General features: G+C 42.0%; 1 protein-coding gene across 3 annotated transcripts in view; it reads right to left on the bottom strand.

Moving 5' to 3' along the window:
* MAPKBP1 (mitogen-activated protein kinase binding protein 1) overlaps positions 1-22,670 on the bottom strand; it is a 96,773-nt gene that overhangs the window by 21,814 nt on the left and 52,289 nt on the right. For all 3 annotated transcript variants that reach the window (XM_053980238.1, XM_053980237.1, XM_053980236.1), the window contains exons 4-19: positions 21,668-21,730; positions 21,037-21,094; positions 17,914-18,084; positions 14,899-15,036; positions 14,114-14,296; positions 12,817-12,977; positions 12,239-12,428; positions 11,118-11,264; positions 10,040-10,224; positions 9,838-9,929; positions 9,342-9,467; positions 7,606-7,676; positions 7,041-7,162; positions 6,075-6,150; positions 3,427-3,538; positions 2,807-2,870 (exon numbers count right to left, since the gene is read on the bottom strand). In XM_053980238.1, coding sequence (XP_053836213.1) covers positions 2,807-2,870; positions 3,427-3,538; positions 6,075-6,150; positions 7,041-7,162; positions 7,606-7,676; positions 9,342-9,467; positions 9,838-9,929; positions 10,040-10,224; positions 11,118-11,264; positions 12,239-12,428; positions 12,817-12,977; positions 14,114-14,296; positions 14,899-15,036; positions 17,914-18,084; positions 21,037-21,094; positions 21,668-21,730 — 1,959 coding nt within the window. The remainder of the gene's footprint in view (positions 1-2,806; positions 2,871-3,426; positions 3,539-6,074; positions 6,151-7,040; positions 7,163-7,605; positions 7,677-9,341; positions 9,468-9,837; positions 9,930-10,039; positions 10,225-11,117; positions 11,265-12,238; positions 12,429-12,816; positions 12,978-14,113; positions 14,297-14,898; positions 15,037-17,913; positions 18,085-21,036; positions 21,095-21,667; positions 21,731-22,670) is intronic.

The following is a 22,670-nucleotide window of genomic DNA, read 5'->3' on the forward strand; positions in this document are numbered from 1 at the left end:
CCATTTTTGACTGTCTGACCAGCTGCTGAAGGAAATGCCGTAACAAGTCCCTCCATGGTCAGCAGGATAAGTGGAGCCTACAGATGTCCCTTGAATCCTCTAACAGTGGCTAAGCTGAAGTCTCTGATTGCCTCTACCCCAAAGGCAAGGCCTTCCTAATGCCCACCATCCAGAGGAGTCTCTGTGCAGTATTAACAGTTAAGCTCATGTGGAAGTACTTTTTGCAGCAGGGTGCTCCTAATATTTTACTTGGGACTCCCTAAGGACACTTGCACAGAATTTACACAGCCATTAGCTCAGCTGGTCAAAGCACAGTGCTAATAACATCAAGGCCATGGGTTCAATTCCTGTATGGGCCACTCACTTCAGAACTGGATTTCATGAACCTTGTGGGCCCCTTCCAATTCAGAATGTTCTGTGAAATATTCTCTGAAATTTGAGTGAATTTCATCAATGAACTCAAAAGCATTTGACAGAAAGAAATCAGTGTGGTCTCATTTCATTAATTTCTTCAGAAATTCAACTTAAAAAATATTCTTCACCATGTTAAAGAATGCTGTATCTCATCTTCAGCTACTAGAAAGTAAAATGACCAGCACTGTCTTTGAAATTTAACCTCAGTGCTAACTAATTCTTTTCATCTCAGTCATCTTTCCTGTCTAGCTGGGTATACCTACACTGATGTAGAAACAGACATGGTGCTTTGGCTATCATTTATAAAATCTTGCATCCTACTTTGGAATCCAAAGAGGATTTAATTCAGTTCTTCAAGACCCATCAGTGCCAGTATACTCATGGGTACTCCAATACACAGAAGATTTTTCAATGACTGACTTTTCCTTCTTTCTTGATAGCATGTAAACATTAATTTGCTTTGCCATTTTGAACAATGACCATGAACTTTGGTCTCCCTGACCTGAGGCAAATGTCAAAAGTGCCAGGATCCTGAATACCTGAATCTTCATTTTTTTTTTCTCTCTCATGAAAAAACAATTTTAAAAGTTTAAATTTCTATATCCCACCAAAAACTCCTGATACCATCTTTGAAGTCTGAAGATTTTAAGGCAAAACTAAAAATTCCCTTCTTGTGCTCAGTGCCATGCTCAGGAGCGTCACTCCCAGCTACTGAAATCACATATACTTTGCACTGCCTGTGGACACACTCTCATCCTCCCACTGGAGCTTTTCAACCAGGGGAAAGGAGTGAGGCATTGTGTCTGGGAACCATGGCAACCCAAGGCTGTTTTCCCTCAAGGAGCAGCTCTCTCCAAGTAACAGCAACCATAATCTGCTGCTGAAAAAACACTGAAACAAAGGGAACAAAATTCTGAAAGCAAATCTGGCTTGTTCAATTATCCCACCCCCACAGTTATCATACCTAGAGACAGGCAGCAGACAACCCAAGCCTGTGACCACATTAGCATCCAACACAAACTATGCAGAAGCAAGCACCCACCTACCCCTTTTATTGGGGTTGGGGAGGGGATTTTGTTTTGTTTTTTCTTACCTTGCATTACTTTCCTCACATGAATCTCACAGTCCTTGTGCCCTTTCTCATCCCTGTTTTTCTCTCTATTCTCAGCTCTATCCTTCACACATGCTGCTGTGTGTGAACAGACTATGTTCCCTGTTCTCCTTTGAGAAAGATGCACTCTCATCTCCTTACAGCAAACTTCTTCAGGAATTCTTTCCTCACTTCTCATCCACCTCCTGCATACCCTTAATGAAGAAAATAACCCTTTTGCTCAAGGAAATGTCAACAAAAGGATGTTGCAGTAAATCACAAGGCTCACTGAGGACTTCAAACCTTCCACATTTCTGGAATTTGTCAGAAGTCCACAACAAAAGGACTCTCTCTCCTACAACTTTTGTCCCTAATCTATTTAAACACATAAAAGAGGAAAACTAAATTATTTATTTATTACTGAAAGACAGAAACAATAAACTGATGAGATACAAGGTGATATATTGTATGTTCTACAACAACTCACCCTCTAAAACACTCTTTCCAATTCAATTGTGTTTTATTAATTTGAAAAAAAAAAAAGAGAGAGAATCTGGGTTGCTCTGAATTTGCAATAGCACTCCAGGAGCCATCTTTCTCAAAGGAAAAATTTTATTCAGTTCAGCTGATTTAAGCATTCACTGATTCCAGAAATAGTGGCTCCACTCACCTGTACAATCATCATATTAGGCATGTAGTCTCCTTTTTTCCTTGGACTCAGTCTGATGACTACTTAAGCTTATAGTGAACTGATTTAGCTCACTAAATGTGCAGAAAACTCATCTCAGGGGAGTAGTGATGCAGTGACCTGAATTAGCTGAATGAGGGGTCAGCTGTACCACTGCTGACTCAGGGGAGCGGGAAAAGGACCATATGGACAGGACCAAAAAGTGAGGACAGGCCTGTCCCTTTTGCTGCTAAACAGACTCTTTCACCTCACTCACCAACAGGAGTATTGCAAGAAAATTTTTGGCACCACTAGCAAAAATAGCCCAAGATGACTTATATTATAGCCCTGAAGGCTGGTCAGGAAACAGGCTGCATGTCTGTCTCCTTTCCAGCTCAGAACAGTATTTACTCCCAGAAAAGGGAAATACTTCACATGGGTCTCATTCCATGGAAAGATAACATAAGCTCTGTGAGCTTTGCCAACAGCACACATTCAGGATTCAGAAAACTCTGAGATTTATTTGGAATTCATAAAACATCCCTAAAAAAAAAAAATTCTACCTTTCCTAAAGAGATGTTACATCCAGTATGAGATGGCATAAACCAGTATCACAAACAAGCAAAACCTCTTACCTGTCACCAGAAACAGAAATCAGATGCTTGCAGTCATTACTGAATTTCATCCCAGTTACAATCTCTGTAAGAAATAAAGCACAAAAAAACCAATATTCCTTGAATTATTCAAATGGACAGAAGAGATCATTAGCCAAATAGCCTGTCGACACTCAGTAATTCACACTTCACAGATCAATATGCCCCAATTACCACAACCATTTAACCAAGAACCTAGGGTTGACATGGAAAGGGTACTCCATGGCAAAATATACATGAAGACTGAAATCTCTTTTTGCCCATAATAGAATAGCTCCTGCATGATAGGAGCTGAAGGTATGTCATAATGAAACTAAATATACACTGAAAAAAAACCACAGACTACTTTACAGGCTAGAAAAACTGTGTAAATAAATACATGGCTTGACAGGTGGGTATGTCTCTGTGTGTGTGCTTGTGTGCAAAATGCAAAAACTGAACTTGCAATAAAATATTACAACTTCATCCAATTACAATCTATTCAAAAATAGGTAAACTTTGGTGGGGAGAAATCTTCAGAAAGCTTTGACTAGTATCAGACCCTACTGATGATATAGTCATCAGCAGAAAAAAATGAATTTCCAGAAGTTTATATGTCTTACCTGAGTGTCCATACATGGTTGCAACACACTCGCCAGAATAGAAATCAAAGATGGAGAGGTTTTTGTCAGAACAACTGGTTGCAATATAAAGACCAGAAGGATCTGTTTGCACCTGGTTTAGGAGACCAGAGGAATGCAAAAGATCTGATGAGAAACTACCTTCAAACAATATAAAAATAGTCCAAAATACCCACGACAGTCAGAATAAAATGCAAGTAGTCCCCACAGGAGTCCAACTGAGTACCAACCTATCCAGTATCCCAGGACAAATCTCTAACCTGACTAGACTTTTAAGAATCAGAGACTGAAGGCACTTAAATTAAATGCCTTCATGACTGTGAAGGTATTGCCACCAATGGACAGGTTTCTACTTCTCTCCTACTTTCTTTTAACCATTGGGGTCTTACTTTCTTCTATGTTAAGATCAAAACAAAACAACAAGAAACTCCCATCCCAAAACACACACACACCATAAAAAAAGAAAAAAACATCAGAGCTGACAGAGTTAAGTGAAATATTAAAGGATTCAAGTCTTCAGGAGTGAAAGCAAAAAAAGAACTCAACACTGCCAAGAAACTGTCTTTGATAACGATGCTGTCGCATCTCCAGTATTTGCAACTCACATTTTTCAGCTATTTTGTTTGTTGTTTGTTTTTTCATATGCACCTATTTGTTGCTTTATCTTGGATCAAATACAAAATTCCCTGCAAATGCCTCGCCAGGTCTAAAGCAGCACTACACAGCAAATAGAGTTACTGTTACCAAATGTCCTGCTCTGTCCTTTATAGAATTTTAAGAAACTGAGAGGATAAACTGTGTTTTTCAAGGGAGACACGGTATTTCAATAATGGTAATTCTTTTGTTTTGTTATAGCTCTTGTTAAGGCTCTTTTGGTTTGTTATGTTTACTTTGTTGATGTTTGCTTCCAGTGTCACTGTTTGAGTTCTGCTCATTAAACTGCAATGTGTATTATGATCTCAGAATAACATGCCAAGAAAGTTTAAATTCCAGAGACAACCATAATCCCTTGGTTACATAATTGTCTTAAAAATGAACAAAGCAACAGTAAAAGAAATTGAGATTCTCCACTTAAGATACACATTAAAAAAAAAAAAAAAAAACCACAAAAAACCATAAAGGATATAAAAAACAAAAAGTCCAGCTCACAGAACATGTCATGGTTTCTTGTCTGAGAAAAATCTAATCAAGCACCTAAGCTTATCAGCAATTTAAAGTGTAGCATCAATTTTTCATTTTCTTTGCTCTGGCTTACAAAAATTTTGTGTGAATTATAATAGCAAAGAGAAAGAACTTAACTTTCTCTGTAAAACAGAAGAGCTGGCACTGTTTGTTTCTCCCCTCCCTTTTTACCCAGTTATTTACACCCATCAATAGTTTCAGCTAGAAGGGAACTACAAGTATCATCTACTCCTGCCTGACCAATTCAGAGTTGACCAAAGATTCATCAAGCTTAGTCTCTTCCATAAGGGCCATATGTTTAAAGTTTGTTATTAAGTGCATTGATCAAATGCATCTTCAACACTGTCAGGCTTGGAATATTGACCACCTCCCCAGGACTCCTGTTCCAGTGTTTGAGCAAACTCGCAGTAAAGAAATGCTTCCGAATGTCCCTGGTGCAGCTTTGAACCATTCCCATATATCCTGTCACCAGATCCCAGGAGAAGCACTCAGCACCTCCCTTTGTGTGTCCTCCCCTCAGAAAGCTGTAGAGAGCTTCACCCTTCAGCCTCTTCCTCTCCAAACTAGATAAGCCCTAAATCCTCAGCTGCTCCTCACAGGACATTCCTTCCAGTCCCTAATAATAATACTTCTGGCCTGTGCAGCAGCAGAAAATTATCAGTGAAAAAAAAAATACAATGAAGAAGCTTGTTTGGCAACTTGAGAGATATGTTGATTTTGTCAGCTGGCTTTCCCCCTTTATAGACAAGAATGCAGTTCTTCCACTGCACTGTGAATCTTGAACACACCTGATTTACCAAGGTAAGCCCTGGATAGTGGCAGAAGCAGCTGTGCTCCCCTGGCCCAAGGCCTGGATGCACTCAGCAGGTGGGAAACTTGAACAGACTCTCTCTAAGCAGTACCATGCTTGTCCAGAACTCCGAGAGCCAGGCTTTTCGGGTCCAATATCATTTAATTTTATCAACTCAAAGAGTTTCCCTTCTATTTGCCCTCTGAAATCCACTTCACAAACACTGATCAACAGGTATTTCCACTTTAAAAATCCTAACAAAACCAGTCAAGAAAACCAGAATGAGCTCTCTGGAGTAGAAAGTAAAGGATTAAATTAAATCATCTCCTGACAGATATTGGTGCAGTTCTACTTGTTTTTAGAGCACAGTCCTGTGACTCACTTCAGAAACAGGACAGAGAGAAAAATCAAAGATCAGCTTCAGCATCCATTGACTCTTTTCCTGTTTTAGCCTGATGAAACCCAAATATATTACCAACCCTTAAGGGTGGAAGTAGGAGGAAGCAGCAGCAGGGTAAAGAACAAAGTATAGAGCAAGAAAAAAAAAAAAAGAAAAAAGAAATTACTATACTCCGATTAGTATTTCATTTTCTTGTCCCTGAGCTGCATTCACAAAAGCTGAAAAAATTGAAAAAGGAAGGAAAATAAAACAGCTTACTTTGATAAGGGTGCCATCTTCACCTTGGGATCCCTTGTAAAGCTTCTTCTGCTTTCCACTGCTTATGTTGAAAACCCTGAGGAGATGACATAAGATAACATGGCTCATTGTGCCCACTACTTGGGGCTGTTGTCACCAGGGTCCTTTTCTCTCCCTGTTCCTCATTCCATATACAATACAGGAAACAGGGACAAACTACAGGAAGTGGAGAAATTATCTCCATGAAGTATTATCATCAGTCATTTAAATGGTTCAAGAAACAACCTCAAAAGTAATGCAAAGGCAGATTATCTGAATTAAAATTGAGGTATTCTCAAGTCAGTAATCAATCAATCTTCACTGCTGTAAAAATACCTGGGCTCCTTCATATTAGAGCAAAGGATTAAGAGAGCAAGACACTTTATGTTAGAATACAAAACCAAATTACAGCCAGTAGTGATATTTAGCTATGACCAAAACTCTTAACATCTCACACAGCTACAATAGGAGGAGATACACAACTACAGAGAGATTCCTTTGCTTTCAAGCAGATAGATTGGAGAAATGGATAAAAATAGAGAAGAGAATGGACTCCACTTGTTCAATGACAGTCACATCTAGTTCAGTTTTAGGTTCCCAGGTATTCCACAGAACCTCACAGCTTTTCACTAAGTACCTTCAAAACCAAAAATTACCACATTGCAGCAGTTCTTGCCCCACAGTTCAATGATGTGCCAAGGAAGGCACACTTGCTCCCCCAGTAGAAAGCCTTTGCTCTGCAGAGCAGCCCAGTAAGAAGCCACAAGTCCCATGGGAATTGCACATATACACAGCTTTTTATCGGTGAGAGGATAGACAGAGTTCAACCTCACAGTGCCTCAGGTCTGTCTGAAAATGCTGTATCAAAGAACTTAGAGGAATATGATGGAGATGGGGCTGCTTCATTTATGACTGGAAAAATATTTTCAAATTGAAAAGGAAACTGACCTGATGTTACGATCCTGGCATCCAATAGCTGCATATTTCCAGCTGGGGTCCACATCCATGTCATAAAGTGTGGTCTTCCTAACAATGTGATGTGTTCGGGTAAACTGGACCCCTTCTCCTGTCTAAACACATGGGTAACAACTGTGTCAAAATCAAATAGTTAATCCATTATTAAAAGCAAATAAATACAGATGATTCTTCTCATACAGCCAGCACAAAACAATCTTTCCCAGGGAGATGCTGGCAGCAGATGGGACTGGAGGCACAAGAAACTCTTCCTTTCAGCCCATACTCTTTCACCAGTTTTCTCAATAACTCTGGCGGTGAAAGAAAAGCAGATATCCCAACAGTTCTTTATTTCTGCTATGAGAGGTCAGGCTGGGAGTAGCTGCATGCTTCACAGAACTAGTTCTCTGAATGTAATCTCTGCTATCAAGTCAGTGGGAGGCACTGAGGCTGAAATAGCAACAAGCTCATACAGAAAACTCTGATATCATTCTTTGAAGTAACTCCTTTGTGGAGAGATTATAAATTAGAAGTGTACAAAAAGCTGTGATAAGGTTACCTTCTGTGCAGTGCGGAAATAGATGCTCTTGTCTGCCCCACAGCTTATCATTCTCACTTTCCCATCATTGGCTGGAATAAAAAGGCAGGAGACAAAAGATAAACACATATACAAGGTGGAGGAAATGTTTCAATTTATACCACTGCTCATTTATTCCAGTCCTGATTAGATAAGACTCACTTCTCCCCAAGCAGCAAAACAGAAGCCCCTTCTCAGGGACAGCATTTGTCTTTCATGCTCAGAGAGCATGAGGCTCCAATACAGAGTCTTTTCAGAACAGATTAGGATGTAATTCTGTCTTTTCCCTCACCAATATGCTCATATCTCTGTGTGCCACAGCACTCTGTGGCAATGTGGCACATTCACACTCAGTAGAAGCTGAAAACAGGCAATAGGTACTTTTCAGACCTTAGAGTTGGACACATGTTTCTTGCTGCCCTTTCTTACTGCAGGGTCAGGCTTCCCTTCTTCCCTTAGGACACTTCTGTAACCAAGCAGTAAAGCAACACCTGATAAAACTCCAAGTAATGACAATGCATCCAACATCACACAGGTCCTTGAACTGCACCCACTTAGAGCAAGCCAGCATTTGGCTCATAGACCAGCAAAAAGGCCTTAGCTGCCAGGCCTTGAGCCCACTTCCCTCATCTCCTGGGAGTTCAGCTGGGTGCATTAAAGGCCAGCTCACTGATAAGACAGATGTCAGAGAAATTATTGCTGGCCTTGGAGCTCCTCCAGAAAAAAAAACCAAAAAAAACAAAAAAAACTTGAAAAGCCACACAGTTGCTTTGGGGAGCTCCTGCTATGAATCTTCAATAAATCCCTCCACTCAGGAGCAGTTTTCAAGCTGAAGTTCTCATCCTGCAGCCCCAGCTGAGCTACACTGCTGCAGCATTGCAGCCACAACTGTGCCTGGACATGCACCCCACTGACCCAAAGCCTGACCAACCCATGGACTCACCTTCCTGATCTGAACTACTTCTGGCCTTGCTAGTATGGACTTGTCTGGCAGGCACTGAACTATAGCTGACCCTGACCACTCCAGACTGATCAAGACATTGAATTGCTTGAATCTGTAGTCTTATCACTATGGATTTGTCTGGTGACCTGGACTACTGGCTGTATCTAGACTTGATCTGTTCCTGTTCATATCCTGTGGTACTTTCCCACAGCCAGTGGAAAAGGCCACTACCTTTGTCTGCTTTCCTGTCACCCCTGGCTGCTGGCTTCCCCTGACAGAGCAGCCAGCTCTTGTTGTTCCTGACTGGTGTCTAACCATTGGTAGCAACTGAGTGCTGGGGATAAAATGAGCTCCATTACCAGGAATGCAAAGCCTTACAGTGGCTTACAATCACAAATTTACTTCACCCAAAACTTCTTTTTTGGTGTGTTTTGGGATTTTTTTTTTTTTTTGGACAATGACTGCTCAGAGTTCCCCTAAATTAGTTCTCTCTGAGATCAGTTAGAGGAAGTAAATCATTACAGAAAACAGTTTTCCAAAGAAATGCTAAGGAGAGGTTTTCTTAGGAGGGAGGAAGGAGAGGAAATGAAAGCAAAATCAGAAAAGAAGACCAGTATCATCTTCTGCTAAGACTGCAACTGAAAAAGATGACCAAATGACCCAGCTGCAGCTTCAGATTGACCTAGTCCAGTATTCAAGTAGATAAAATTACAGCCACAAGGGGACAACAGCAGTGCTCAAATCCAGCTTTGATTGGGAGGCCATGATTTGCTACCTGCAAACTTCACTGCAGTGATGGAAGAAGAATGTTCATCCAGGGTTTGCTGCAGGCTATAGTCCTTCCCAGCATCCAAGACATGAATCAATCTATCCCGACTGGCTGAGGCTAAGAGCTTTAAACCTGAATCAGAAGTTGAAAAAGACTGCAAGATCATGACTTAAAAAGTAATTTTTAAAACATCTTCCCAAGTTGTCTTAGGAACAAAACATTATACTGTAGCTAAGTACCTATATGGACACAAAGTAACACACCTGAATTTCACATTATAATAATAAACTGAACAAATTGCAATCGCAACATACAATATTCCAATAAAAAGTAAGAGAAAGAAGACTTTCTCAAAGCCTGGCTCTACTGGCCCAACACTTGAAGCCTGCTCTGAAATCCAGGAGTGGTTCAGCATGACAATTCTAACATACCACAGTTGGACATTCTGACTTGCTCAACATGACATTCATAGGCAAAGAGGAAGCAACTCAATTGCATTTACCTGTGTCAGGTTTGGAGTATTCCAGACATAGGATCTCGGAGTCATGGGCTTCCACCTTCAGCATTTCCTTCAGAGACTGCAACTCATATATTCTAGGACATAACATGGCTCATTTCAGTATGTTTAATAAAATTAGCAAGACCTGGTTATTTTCTCATGCCTGAGCAGTCTGCAATCTGCATAAGAAGCTTTATGGGATTACCTGAGAGTGCCTATCCTGTCCCCCGAGGCCAGGTGTTCCCCGCTGGGACTCACACAGACAGTTCGTATCCCCACCTTCGTATCCAGCACTTGTGCATCAGCTTTGTCTGCACTTCCTGCTGAGTTGTAATCAGTGTCCAGAAGTACCTGAGTGTTGTCATCTACATAGATGATTTTCATCAAGTCCTGGAGACACAATACACCCAGAAATATTTACTAGTTACAAAATATTAAAGCAAAGCATCTGCCTTAGAAACTGAGCTCCTAGCCAACATAAACATTTTATTGGCAACAATGCTGTAATCGGTAGGACCTTTTAGTTAGGAGCAAGCCCTAAGCCCCTTCAGATTGCAGGATGAATGTTTCACAGCTGTGCCTCACAATCACCCCTTTCAAAAGATTCAACCTATAAACTAACAGTATCTCCTTCACTACTGACAAGTTCTGGGATTAGTGATTACAACGTATTAGGACACACAGCAGGAACATGAAAGGCTTCTAGGGATTATCTAAGTCAGCAGTCTGAGTACTGACAGAAAAAGCAAGAATTTTTTCCACCTTATTCCTGAGGTCAGGGCTGCTGTGTCCAGAGGTCTTCCAGCTCAGATGAGAACAGAAGCAAGTGTCCATATGTAATCACTGCTCTGTATGATTAGCCTCCCTCTTATATAGATGAAGTGAGTGCAAACTTTTTCATTCAGTTTCCCAAACCTCTGCTTCATTTAATGCACCTTTTCAAAACAAATCTTAAAAGTGGTTACACATCACAGAGATGCAGAAAAAGAGAACCAGCTCTCCTGAAACGTATGGCCCTTATGGAAGAGACTAAGCTTGATGAATCTTTGGGTGGTTTATGAAAACAGCAATAGTCCCTAGGACCATTTCAGACAACCTATCCTTCCACCCAGTACTCCTTTCGCATTTCTTCAGGTTCATATACTTAACCAGATTTATGCTCAGTTTACAGAAACCTGTGTTGACTTGGAGATACAAAGAAATTTGGGCTTTAACTTGGGAATCTGTGTGTGAAGAAGAGCAACTCCCAAGGACAAGGAGGTGAACCAAACCTAGGATCTTACATTGCTGAGGATGTTGCGGTGCAGGGCTGTGCCGTGGATGTTGGAGCTTTCAGTGTTCCACAGACGAATGGTGTTGTCAGAGGAGCAGGTGATGAAAGAACCAGGGGGGAGGCAGGGCTGATTGTTGTCCTTCACCTCTGGATACATCTATGGGCAAGTAAAATCAACCCCTGAATAATATTGCCTGGCATCTGGCACCCTAGACACTGCTAGCAAGTTTCAAAACAAAATGCGACAAAAGGGATGTCCTCTCTGTTTTCTAAAGGTAAAAGCCAGACAGTTCTAACAAAAACCTATTTGCAGACCAGTGCTTCATACTGACTTCAAACAAATGTTCACTGAGCTTCCTTCATCACAGAAAACCTCCTTAAGAAGCATGCAACAAACCAGTATCTTTTGTTTCTAATAGTTCAAAGAGAGCACCTCAAATCCCAAACAATGGCCATGCAATAACCACCTTGCACTGTTTGCAACTTTCATCTACTACTGTCAGTTTATAATTCAGAAGGAAAGGGTGAGATGCAATTAATAAATAAAAACAGAGTTCTCAACCTCTTCCCACTTTCTTTCTACTTTCCCCTCTCCTGACCACTGTTAGACATATTTCAACATAGTAACAATTCCATTGTTTCCTATACTTCCTTTCCTTCCCTCTGAGGGAACTAGACAGACTGTAAGATGACAGACACTTGAGAAGCTATTTCCACATGTTTGGATGAATATGTTAAGAAGGACTAGAGTTGAGATTTTATCACTTATTTCATGTTTTTGACTTTGAAGCAATTGCTCAGCACAGATCTCAAACAGTTTTTTGAGGTCAGCAAAAAACTCTTGTGGGTTTTCTAAAAGGATGCTCTGTATTCAGGTTTGTTCAATTCTGCTCCTTCTCCCACCTTTTAACTGTGAGATTTTTTTTTTCCCACTAGCACAACACATTTGGTCAGCCATTGCAGTGCAGCCAAAGAACTGTTCCCAGGCCCAGCAGCAAACACACTAACCACAGGTGAAAACCTGAGTCAATTTCCTCTACAGTCAGCTTTTGCATTCAAATTTGGCAGCTTGTCTGATGACTTTCTCAGCTGCAACTCATAATCCAATGCCTGTGAATGCAGAGAACATACCTCAATGTTCCACACACAGGAAGAGTGATACAAAGCAGAGTACACCTTGCCCACTTTCTTCGGATCTTTGACATCCCACACATACAGGCTGTGGTCATTGTATACACAGGAAAGCCACTGGTTGGTGGGGTCAAAGGTCAAGGCAATCGTGTCTGGATACTTCGCATCAGCCACACCAGAGAAAAGACGGCTGCACAAAGAGAGAACAACAGCCTGATTAACTTGTGCTCTCTAGGAGTTGGGGCAATGCTCAAACAGGAGAGCTCAGATTCTCCACGGGGTGCTGTTGAGATGAATAATGGTATCTGCAGGTAGAGAGAGTAGCTGGCCAGGAAGACCTGTCTCTTGAACAACCAAAGTCCCAAAAGAAGCCTCAAAGTCCCATGGAAGAAGTCTTTCTCCTTGCCAGACAACTGTAGTCCAGCCATACAGCGGAAGCCTGCAACAGCTCACAGAGATCTGCAACAGGCTGCCAATTTTAATCCACAAAAAGAGCATGCTCCAGATGGCAAAAGTCTGGAGAACAGTTCTAACCCCCAAAAGTCTCCCTTGCTCCCTTCCACCCTTCTCCACAGTACCTGGCCTCAGTCACACTCGCAATGTCAGTTCCCAGGAAATGTGGCTTCGGCAGAGTAGTGACAAAGTGAAGGTTCAGAGGGTTAAAAATCCGCACGGTGCCATCAGCACAGCCACAGAAGATGTAGTCATGATTCACAGAGATGCAGTTTGCCACAGTGGTCTGAGGAGGACACAGCAGATGAGACAGCAAATGAGAAATGTGCTCTCACATCAAAGGTCACCAGACACACGTAGGGAGAACAGCAAACTGACAGACAAAGGAGTTATGGTCAGAAGAGCTGTAGTGAAGTTGAGCCCTGGGAATAAGGAAAAGCCTAAAAATCCATTTTTCCTTTCTGAAGAACTTCCCAGCCAAGGTCCACTGCAGATCTCAAGCAGTTAGAAAAAAAGCCCAGTTTCTCTGCCACCCACTATGATGGGAGGCCAGCAGAGCTACACATTTGCTCCAGCTGAGTCCTGCTCTGAACATTGCTTTTATTTCTGTGACATTCAACAACACTGGCAGGCAAGCAGCACTTCACCCTGTACTAGCACATCAACACATTACCTGTCAGGAGGGATAAGAAACAGAACAAAATGGATTTTCTTCCCCTCCCTTTGGGATCTGTACAAATGGCTGAAAATGGCACAAAATGGAGTGTAGTGAAAAGGGGATGAGTTCAATGCAAAAAGGTTTTTCAACTTACTGTGAAGCTGTCTGTATTCTGAGCGAGAGTGAAAGGCAGATTTTAGAGAAGAAAGGAAAGGAAAGAAAAGAAGAGGCATTTCACTTGAGTGAAAGCGTGGACAGACTTTTCCCCTTGATTTTAATAGAATGGATCCTTGCAGGTGGGCATGTTATATTAAATTGAAAGGAAAACAAATGTGATCAAATTCTTAACTATGGGCCAGTCTGGTGGTTTAGAATAGCCAAATCAACTAGCACCTTGGGAACCTGCATTTGAGATGCACAAGCCAAGTAAGACACTGCAGAGTGGATAGAAAGCAGAATCCTTCTAAAACTCCTACTTGCCCCAGCCAAGCCCGGAGGGACCATACAGGAGTTGCCATAAGGGCATTGTTTTGCCAGTAGAGTAGTCATTGTAATGCTGAGGCGTGAGAATGAAAGAGCTTCAGTGATCAGTAAAATCCCTTTGCCAAGAAATAACACTATTTTTGCCCAGCCTTCTAGAGTAAATCACAGGCTTGCAGAGGCACAACTATTTTCACTGCTTGTGGTCAGCCTGTACCTCTGAGTGTCCTTATGATTTGTTGTTCCTGCTCTACTTGAGCAGAATAGGAGGATGTAAAACTCACCCTCAGCTCCACCCACTTGTCTAGCAGCCTTTTTTCATTGAATTCACAGAGCAGGCCTGAGGATGTGATACAGAAAGTGCTGTCAGCTTTTTTGCCCCTTCCACAAGCCACGTCCGCAAAGAAGTTGTTCCTGAGTTCTCCAAGCAATCCCGAGCGACCCAGCAAGGGGACTGTGGCATTGACCTACCAACAGAAAACAGTTTGCTACAAACACAGCAAGACACTTCAGGCAGACAGTGATTTTTTAGAACATCAACCCCCAAGTGCTGAAGTGATTCAAAGAAAGAACTGTAAACAGCCTACTTGCTGTTCATGTTTACAACTGTTCATGAGCACACAGAGAAATCACCATAGGTGGATTCTGCCTCCCCGAGAATAACACAACAGTTAAAAGTTTAAACACTTTGGCTGATGCTTCAAAATTACACTCACAACCTTTTGAGATGCTCATACCAATGTCAAAGAGCTCTCTTCACCTCTGTGCTCCAAGGTGTTAAATGACTGCAGCTCTTTTCTAGCTTATTTGTTCTTCAGTATATGTGACTACTGAAGAACAAGCATGCTGCTATGCAGCTCCAGGAGTGACATCCCTACATCAGTGCGAGATAAGACAAGCTTTTGGTGCTATCAGCCCATGAGACTTGACAGCCAGGGGTGGAAGGCTATCTTTGCATCCCAGAAAAATAAAAAAATTTCCACTTCCCACAGCTCACTGGGGCAAAATCCACCCTGCTCTAAGACAGAAATGCCTGTTTACAGGTTGGCCTTGATGCACTTTCTCTCACCTTGGAGGTTTTGCTGTCATCCAGGTACCAGAACTTGATATGCCGATTTCCAGCAGTGACAAAGTAACTGCAGTCCTCTGAGAATGACACTGCTGTCACTTTACTTGAGACTTTGTTGGCTGCCACTACGATGTTTTTCTGGAAACACAATTGTTTAGATTGCTTAATTTCTTTGCTTAGAAGCAAAGGAAACTAATTTCAATTACAGGCACATTTCCAGTACAAGCAGGGCAGCAGGGAAAAGATGAAACCCAAACTATTCCCCATTCACCTCCGTATACAACCTCCCTAGCATTAGCTGGGAACATTGATTTGGCAGACAGTGTAACTCACATTTATATTCAATTCCTCTTCCACATTAACTATGATCAAGAACAAATCAGCAGGCACTACTGCCTGCAGGAACTTGGTATCTGAGCCATGACAAACATGTGGGTTTCACAATCACCAGGAGCTCAGAGCAAACCCATTTCCCTTCCTAAACAGCAAATGCAGACGTAGGCCAGCACAAGGAAGAACTCCCCCACCCCCAGGCAGCAATGAGGGCATTGCACTCAAGATGAGGAATCGGTATTTTTCACAGAGAAAACTGTACTGGTTCTTCCATAAGTTCTTCGTTCTCTTGAAACACACCATACTTTATCAAAAGACTCAAAATACACAAAGACCGTCCCTTGTACTGGAAGAGAAAAAGCAAAATCTGTTATACCTCAAACGTGCACCTCAAAATGTCAAAGTTTGGGAAAGGAAGAAGACAACTCGGGGACAGAAAACAGGATGGACACTGCTCAAGCAGAGTGGTCAGACAGCAGCACCACACAGTGCCATTGCTCAGTTTTCCTCTCCCTGCCTTTCCCCAGTTAGAAGTGAGAATAAAAAAGTTTTCTGCTTTGTCTGTTGTGGGTTTGCAAGCATGCAGCACGCGGCTGATAACAGTGCACCCCTTTTCATTCTTGCTGTGTTTCCTTCACCCTTCCTTTCAGGGATTCAGCTGCTCCCAGTCTTCCAGACACAATGCCCTCGGCACACAAACCACATCACTCCAAGGGCCCCGTGGACTGTGTGCTGGCAGAACTGAAGAAACCGGCATGAGGGGAGTCTAGCCTGCTGCACCATCACCATGGAGGATCCCCCAACCCAGAATGAAGGAAAGGCAGCAATTATAACTTCTTTCAAAACAGTGCACAGAGAAAAGCTTAGGACTCTTGCACACCTCAACATCTGAATCATAGCTGTGGTCTTTATTTAGGGAAGCAAGGGAATCCTACGGACAACATGGATTTTCTTTTCCATCACAGTCAAATGACTAGGTCTATCAATCAGGAGAAATGGGGAAATCAAAGCAGCAGCACAGAGGATAGAAGGGTTGTGGTTAAAAGTAAAGGAAAATGCTTCAGGAGATCTGTATTCTCAGTCTTTATTGACTTTGGCCAGGTAAAGTATCTCTAGTTTTGGTGTCTGGCCTGCAAAGTAAAGGCCAGCGAGAGCTCCCATCATAGGCTGGAGCATAAGCTTAAAGTGTGTGTTCTTCAGCAGGGAAGAGTCAGACAGTCCTTACCTCAGAGGTTCTTATGTCCATAATTATACAGTGAACAGAAAAACCCGGATAAGCAGGGGAAAGCAAGACTACTTGTACTGTTTCACACATGCCATGCACTGTGACCCTGTCCAAGTCACTGCTTGCATTTGTATAACTAGAAATAATCCAAAGGCTGAGCACTCAAATTTCAACGCGGACATACACACTCAGGTTCCTTTACTACACACAGTATTTAGCTATATGAAAAAATAGCAACATCAAACTTCAGCTCACACAGAAGATAACAGTGAGATCTTAAATTACAGTGCATGTGATGAAGATTAAATTACAGCAAATGTGATGAAGAGAGCAACATACAAAATGAGTATGGCCTTAGAAGCTGCAAGAGAAGAGGAGGCTCTAAGTACCTAAAGGAGGCCTACAGGAAACATGAGGAGGGACTTTTCATCAGGAAGTGTAGTGATAGGACAAGGGGTAATGGTTTTAAACTGAAAGAAGGTCGATTTACATTAGCTATTGGGAAGAAATTCTTTACTGTGAAGGTGGTAAGGCACTGAAGCAACCTGCCCAGAGAAGTTGTGGATGCCCCATCCTCAGAAATGTTCAAAGCCAGATTGGATAGAGCTGTGATGGGGTTTCCATCTGGTCTAGTGGGAGGTATCCCTGCCCATGGCCGGGGAACTGGAACTAGGTAATTTTTAGGGTCCCTTCCAACCCAAACCATTCTATGATTCTATGATCCTGTGAGATTTAATAGATGCATTGATTTTTTTTTTCTTAAATCATATCTCTTTTAGAGAGGGTAACAGTACTTGAAGAGGTAGCAGGAGCATCTATTAATACAAAAAACTCCTAGCCTACTAAAAATAAATGTTTATTTTCTCATCTACAAAAAAACAAATGCTTAAATGCTTACTAGAGGATAAGACACAGGCTTTGTTTCTACCAAGAGTTTCCTCAATCCAGTGACAGGCAGAGCGACTTTCATCAGCTTTCACCCATTATGAATTCCCTATATTCCTCTCCTCACCCATCAAGGATGGGATCAGAGTATCAAAAACTCTGACATTAAAAAATCAAAACAAGCCAAGAGTATCCACTACACTACAAAAGAAATCTCTGGCTGATGAGAGTTTCCTTCCTTAACCTCATAGTTTTTTAATAAGCCTCTAAAAAACACAATGGTTTGGCAAGGTTTCAAAGTCCAGGCTTTTCTGGCTGGACAGAAAAATTTAACACATTTCCAAGCATAAAGAACATCCCTTCATGGAAATGACTTAGACATTCCCTAAGGGACCATAGCTTTCTCTCTTGTCCAAATTTGTCTGTGTTTATGAATGTCAAAAACCAAAGACTAACTACAGAATTTAAAAAAACAGAAAGCAAGATGGAACTGAAGTAGTTTACAGTCAGACTGGAAGTTCTTTCTGATTTAGCAGCACCATGGGGTCCACCCAACCTCCTAGAAAACTTACCTTCCATGACCACACGTTGACAATCATGTCATGCTGGTACCCCACTGACACAATGTACTTGGAGCTGGGGGAGAAGGCCACACAGGCCACACCGTACTTGTGCTCCTGGAGCTCCGCCACCTGGGTTCGCTCAGCCACGTCCCACACCCGAACTGCTGGCATGTGTCCGCTCTGGAAGGGACAAGAACGGACACAGAACAGGAGGGGTAGCCCCAAAATCAGTTCTGACACATTTGAGCATGTAAATGTGCAAGAGTTTGGAAAAAAATGTCTAGATGGTGCACTCACAAGAGGTTTAGCAGTTCCTTTGATTCTTTAAAGCCCAACAACCTAAGGAGCATATGCATTTCAACAGCTGTGCAAATTAATACCACTTCCCCTGCTTTAAACCTCTTCTTATGCTACTTACAAAATGCTAGTCCCTGTTCTAGCCAGGGACTAGAACAATACTTTTGATGCACGCCCCTGGTGTTTGTAATGGGAACTTACAGCCTCCTTGTGAAAAGGATTATAATAGATTGTTATCCCTAGATACAGTGAGTGAAAAGCTCTCACATCCTCTGCTCCTAACACAACATAGACATCTGACATATCAAACCAGGTCATGCCATACAAAAACATGACATGGCTGCTTGTGGGAACTCTCACACACCATCTGAGAGAAACCTCTGAGAGACTAGCAGCATCATTTCTGTCACAAGGTAACACACAGATGCATTCTGCATGAAAGAGTGCAGGCAGGGTAATGTCAGAGTAAAAGAACAGAGCCTCTGGTTTAATGTTTGCCCTCCAGAGAAACAGAAATGCCAATTCAGCACTTTCTGCCAGACAAATCTATTCTTTGGTTTAATTGTTTGTTATTAAACTAAATTAAAACAAGGCACACAAGATGAGCTGAAATGCTGGCCAAAAAATGTGCTTGATGGACAAATCTTACTCAAGTAACTGTTCATGATTCCACATTGAAGTCTGTCAAAACAGTGGCTTGTAAGATAACATATCCATGGCAACATGGCAGAATGGTATCTTTTTGATTGGTTTTAAGTTAGTCATTTAATTGTGTGGGAGAGTCTCATCACAAGTAGAAGTCAAAGCTTTAAAAGCTTGAAACTGTGCATGTTTTAATTGTCTTGTTCAAAAGCTCTGCTAAGCAACTGCGTGTGGCCTGGAAAAATGCCATGGTCAGGATTAACTGCAGTTGGTACAGCTCTCCCTCCTGCAATGCACACCTCAGGTCTCAAGGTGGCCGGCAAGATATTACAATGAGCTGAATCAGCTGCTCTTCAAAACAACTGCTATACTTAAACACATACATATATATATATATATATGTGTTTCCCAGTAACTTAGCATACACCCCAGGTCCTTACAAACTGAATTTTCATTTCATCTTTTAAGAAATGCTCACCAAAAGGCAGCTCTGTGTGAGCCCCATGCACAAGGACTCTACAACTCCATGCGGAGAAATAAAAAGTAATCATTAAAAGAGAAAAAAAAGAGTTTTCTTATGAATTTGAGATATGGAAAAGACATTTAATATGTATGGCAGCCAAGGACTAACCTCCATGCTCTCCTCCCTGAAAAGCCAGCCATACAGTAAACTAAGGTGTTATTAGGCAGAATTAGCATAATGCAGCTACAAGGGAGCTTGACAAAGTGAACTCAGAAAGCACTTCCCTGTGGGACAGGGGATGAACTAAGACACGACTGCTGACACCAGCAGGGGACACTGCTACACCAGACACATGGGAGGATACTGAAAAAAATAAATGGTTTTACAAAAGGGCAAGAGGAGACATGTTTTGCAACAAGGGGGAAAAAAACAATAAAAAACAACTCAAAAACCCAAACCCCCCCACCAACAACAAGAATAACAACAAAACCCCTACAAATTTCAAGTGTTAATGGAACAGCTTTCTTTTTTAATAATTTTAATTTGCCATTTACCCCAATGAATTTTCAAACAGAAAAGTTTGGTAGTAAGAAAAGTTCCCACTTCATTTTTTACCATTTTTCTTACTCCTCATGAAAAGCATCAGGGACCAGAAATTTTAAAAAAAAGGAAAATAAAAGAAGGTACCAGAATCATCAGAACTGAATACTATGAGCTATAAAACCTTGTGTTTTCACAAAAAAAAAAAAAATCACAACATCTAATGATGGAAAATTTATGCTAACTTTTTTTGTGTCATGCTAGCCTCCATCCAAAAAAACCCACTCTTGTTTCTACCATCAGTCTGATCCATACAGGATTCAGGCCCAGGTTTGGAGCCACCCTGGTGTCATGACAGCTGCCATCATAGTGACCACACTGGGGACCTCTGGAGAGAACAGTCTCCACCTTGACAGCTCCAACACAGGATAGTAACACAGTTCTCCTCCCTGTGGCTGAGGCTCAGGAGGAGACCTGTCTCACACATGCTCCCTCCCCATCTCTTACAGAAGCACAGGGACTAGTGGTAAACTGCCATTAATCACACACAAGAGCAAACTCAGCCCAACCATATGAAGGTCAGCATTTCTGTGGATTTTTAACATTCAGCAATTCCAGCCTCATGACACAGCCCATGTCTTGAACTTCTAATGTAGAACAGACACACAGTGTACTCATCCTTATTCTCCCCCTTGGGCATGTTGGGAAAGAGGAAGCAATTGTTGCCCCCAGCCAAACAAACAATGCCAAACCACAGGCACCAGCATCTTCTGTGACTATTCCTAAAACTCCACTCCATGTGCACTTTTCATTTTTTCCTGCAACACTTTCTGGCTTGAGTTACTTCCTGAAATCCTGAAAGGACAGTGCTAAGCTCAGGCCAATATTCTGGACCATCCAAGTGCTCTTCATTGATGCTAGAATAGAAGGATGTTGCGTGTCCTTTTGCTTATTTTCACTCTACCTTCAGCTCACAGATGCCACCCCAGAAGAACCAACCACCAAGCTGATGTGTTGAAAAACTCCCAGCAGGAGCACCGAGTGCCACCCATAAGCCAGCAGGTCCACTGAATAGTGAGGTAACACTGGAACTCATTTCTCTGTTTGAAAACAGCCTGTGTCTTCTAAGCCCCTCTGCCCTGCTTCAAAATGCGACAGACAAGATGTGCCCTCTCTCCTCTCACACTTACCTCTCCTGTAACCAAATATTTTCCATCTGGAGAGAAAGCGAGTGCTGTAATTGTTTTCCTAAAACAGAGAAAATAACACTGAGAAACATTTCCAACATGTGACTTCATTTCAATACATCATGACTGGGGAGTAGGTTGGGACGAAATGAAAAAATGCTGAAGTCACCCATAATAGCCTAACATAATGGTTTTGCTTTGCCATGCAGATTCCCTGCCCAAGTCTCAAACAGCAGCTTACAGCAACAGAAAAACTCCAAAACTTAAGGCTCATTGCAGCACCTTTATTCCAGGTGCAGGACCATGTCACACTGCTGGCTTCAATAATGAGGTCATCATTTTAGGTGGAGAAAAAAAAAATGTCAGATACCATGGAGCTGTAGTAAGATCCCCTCCATGTCATGACCATTACAAGTTCCTCTGGGGATCACAATGTTTATGAGGTGGTACTTTGCCAGCAATAGCACCTCATGTGAGAAGGAGCTGGAGTCAAAGCAGCAGGCAGCCTGTCCCCAAGGCGACTCTAACCGAGGGGATTTAGCCTGAAGCAACAGCAGCTCCTGCATTTAAGTCAAGCCATAAAAGTCTTGAATTCACCTCACAGAAAGCAAGTCCAGCTTAAAGCTTTACTCACCTGGAGCTGTTTAAAATATGGTGTTGCTTATTTTTTCTAGGGTTGAACAGCACAACAACACACCTAGACGGAGGAAACACAAAAACAAAGAGACTACATCACCACAAGCATAAAGATAACCAAAGAGCTATCCTTGTTGGAAAAGCAAGAAAAAGCAGCAAAAGTAGACCCAAAAAGCTGTTTTATCCCCTACTCTCAGACTGAGCTGAGGTTAACTAAAAAACAGAAAGCAAAAGAACAGTCCAGAGGGAAATGATGTCTCTCCCATGTTGAGGAATACCATTTGCTAGTACCATAAATAATTACTTTTCCACCTTCCAGGAGCCCTGAGTCTTACTGTCCAAGCTGGACAGAAAGGCTGACCATGAAAGCTTATGCAAAGCCCTAATGGATTATGTCTCCTGCCATAAATTTGACCCTGTGTGCTGGGCACCAAAGCCCTGTGTCTGATATAAGAGTAAAAAGGTAGGGAAGTAGGAAAGAGGGGATCTTTTGGAAAAGATTTCAGGGGGGATGAAGGGAAATGAAAGGCATTAAATTTCTGTGCCTGACCTTAACAATAGACAGGACAGAATCCACTGAGTATAGCACAAGAAGTGACTGGCCAGTTGAGAAGTGAGACATACAATGCCAAAAAGCTATTGCCCTAAGAAGTCTATCTGCAAAAACAGCTTGCTCAGGGGCCTTGCAGATATCTCTCAGTAAGATGAACTGCTAAAGCAAGCAATACTAAGCTCCTGGTAAGTGATATAATCAGCTCCACTGTGAGCAAAACACCTCTATTGCTGACTGGGGGGGAAGGAAGGAGAAGAGGCCCCATCTCCCACTATTCTTGCCCATAGCACATTGCCTCCGTGCCTCAGCCCACCACAACTAGACCTACAACAGTCACAGGTACTGCAGCTTCCCCATTCTCCACAAACACCCTATACACCATTTTTAAATCTTTAAGTAACAGTGCTTGTCTTGCAGCAGAGCACAGTAACAACCAGTAACAGAAAAT

The sequence above is a fragment of the Vidua macroura genome, chromosome 6 (genome assembly GCF_024509145.1).
Source record: "Vidua macroura isolate BioBank_ID:100142 chromosome 6, ASM2450914v1, whole genome shotgun sequence".
In the NCBI taxonomy this organism is placed as follows: Eukaryota; Metazoa; Chordata; class Aves; order Passeriformes; family Viduidae; genus Vidua; species Vidua macroura.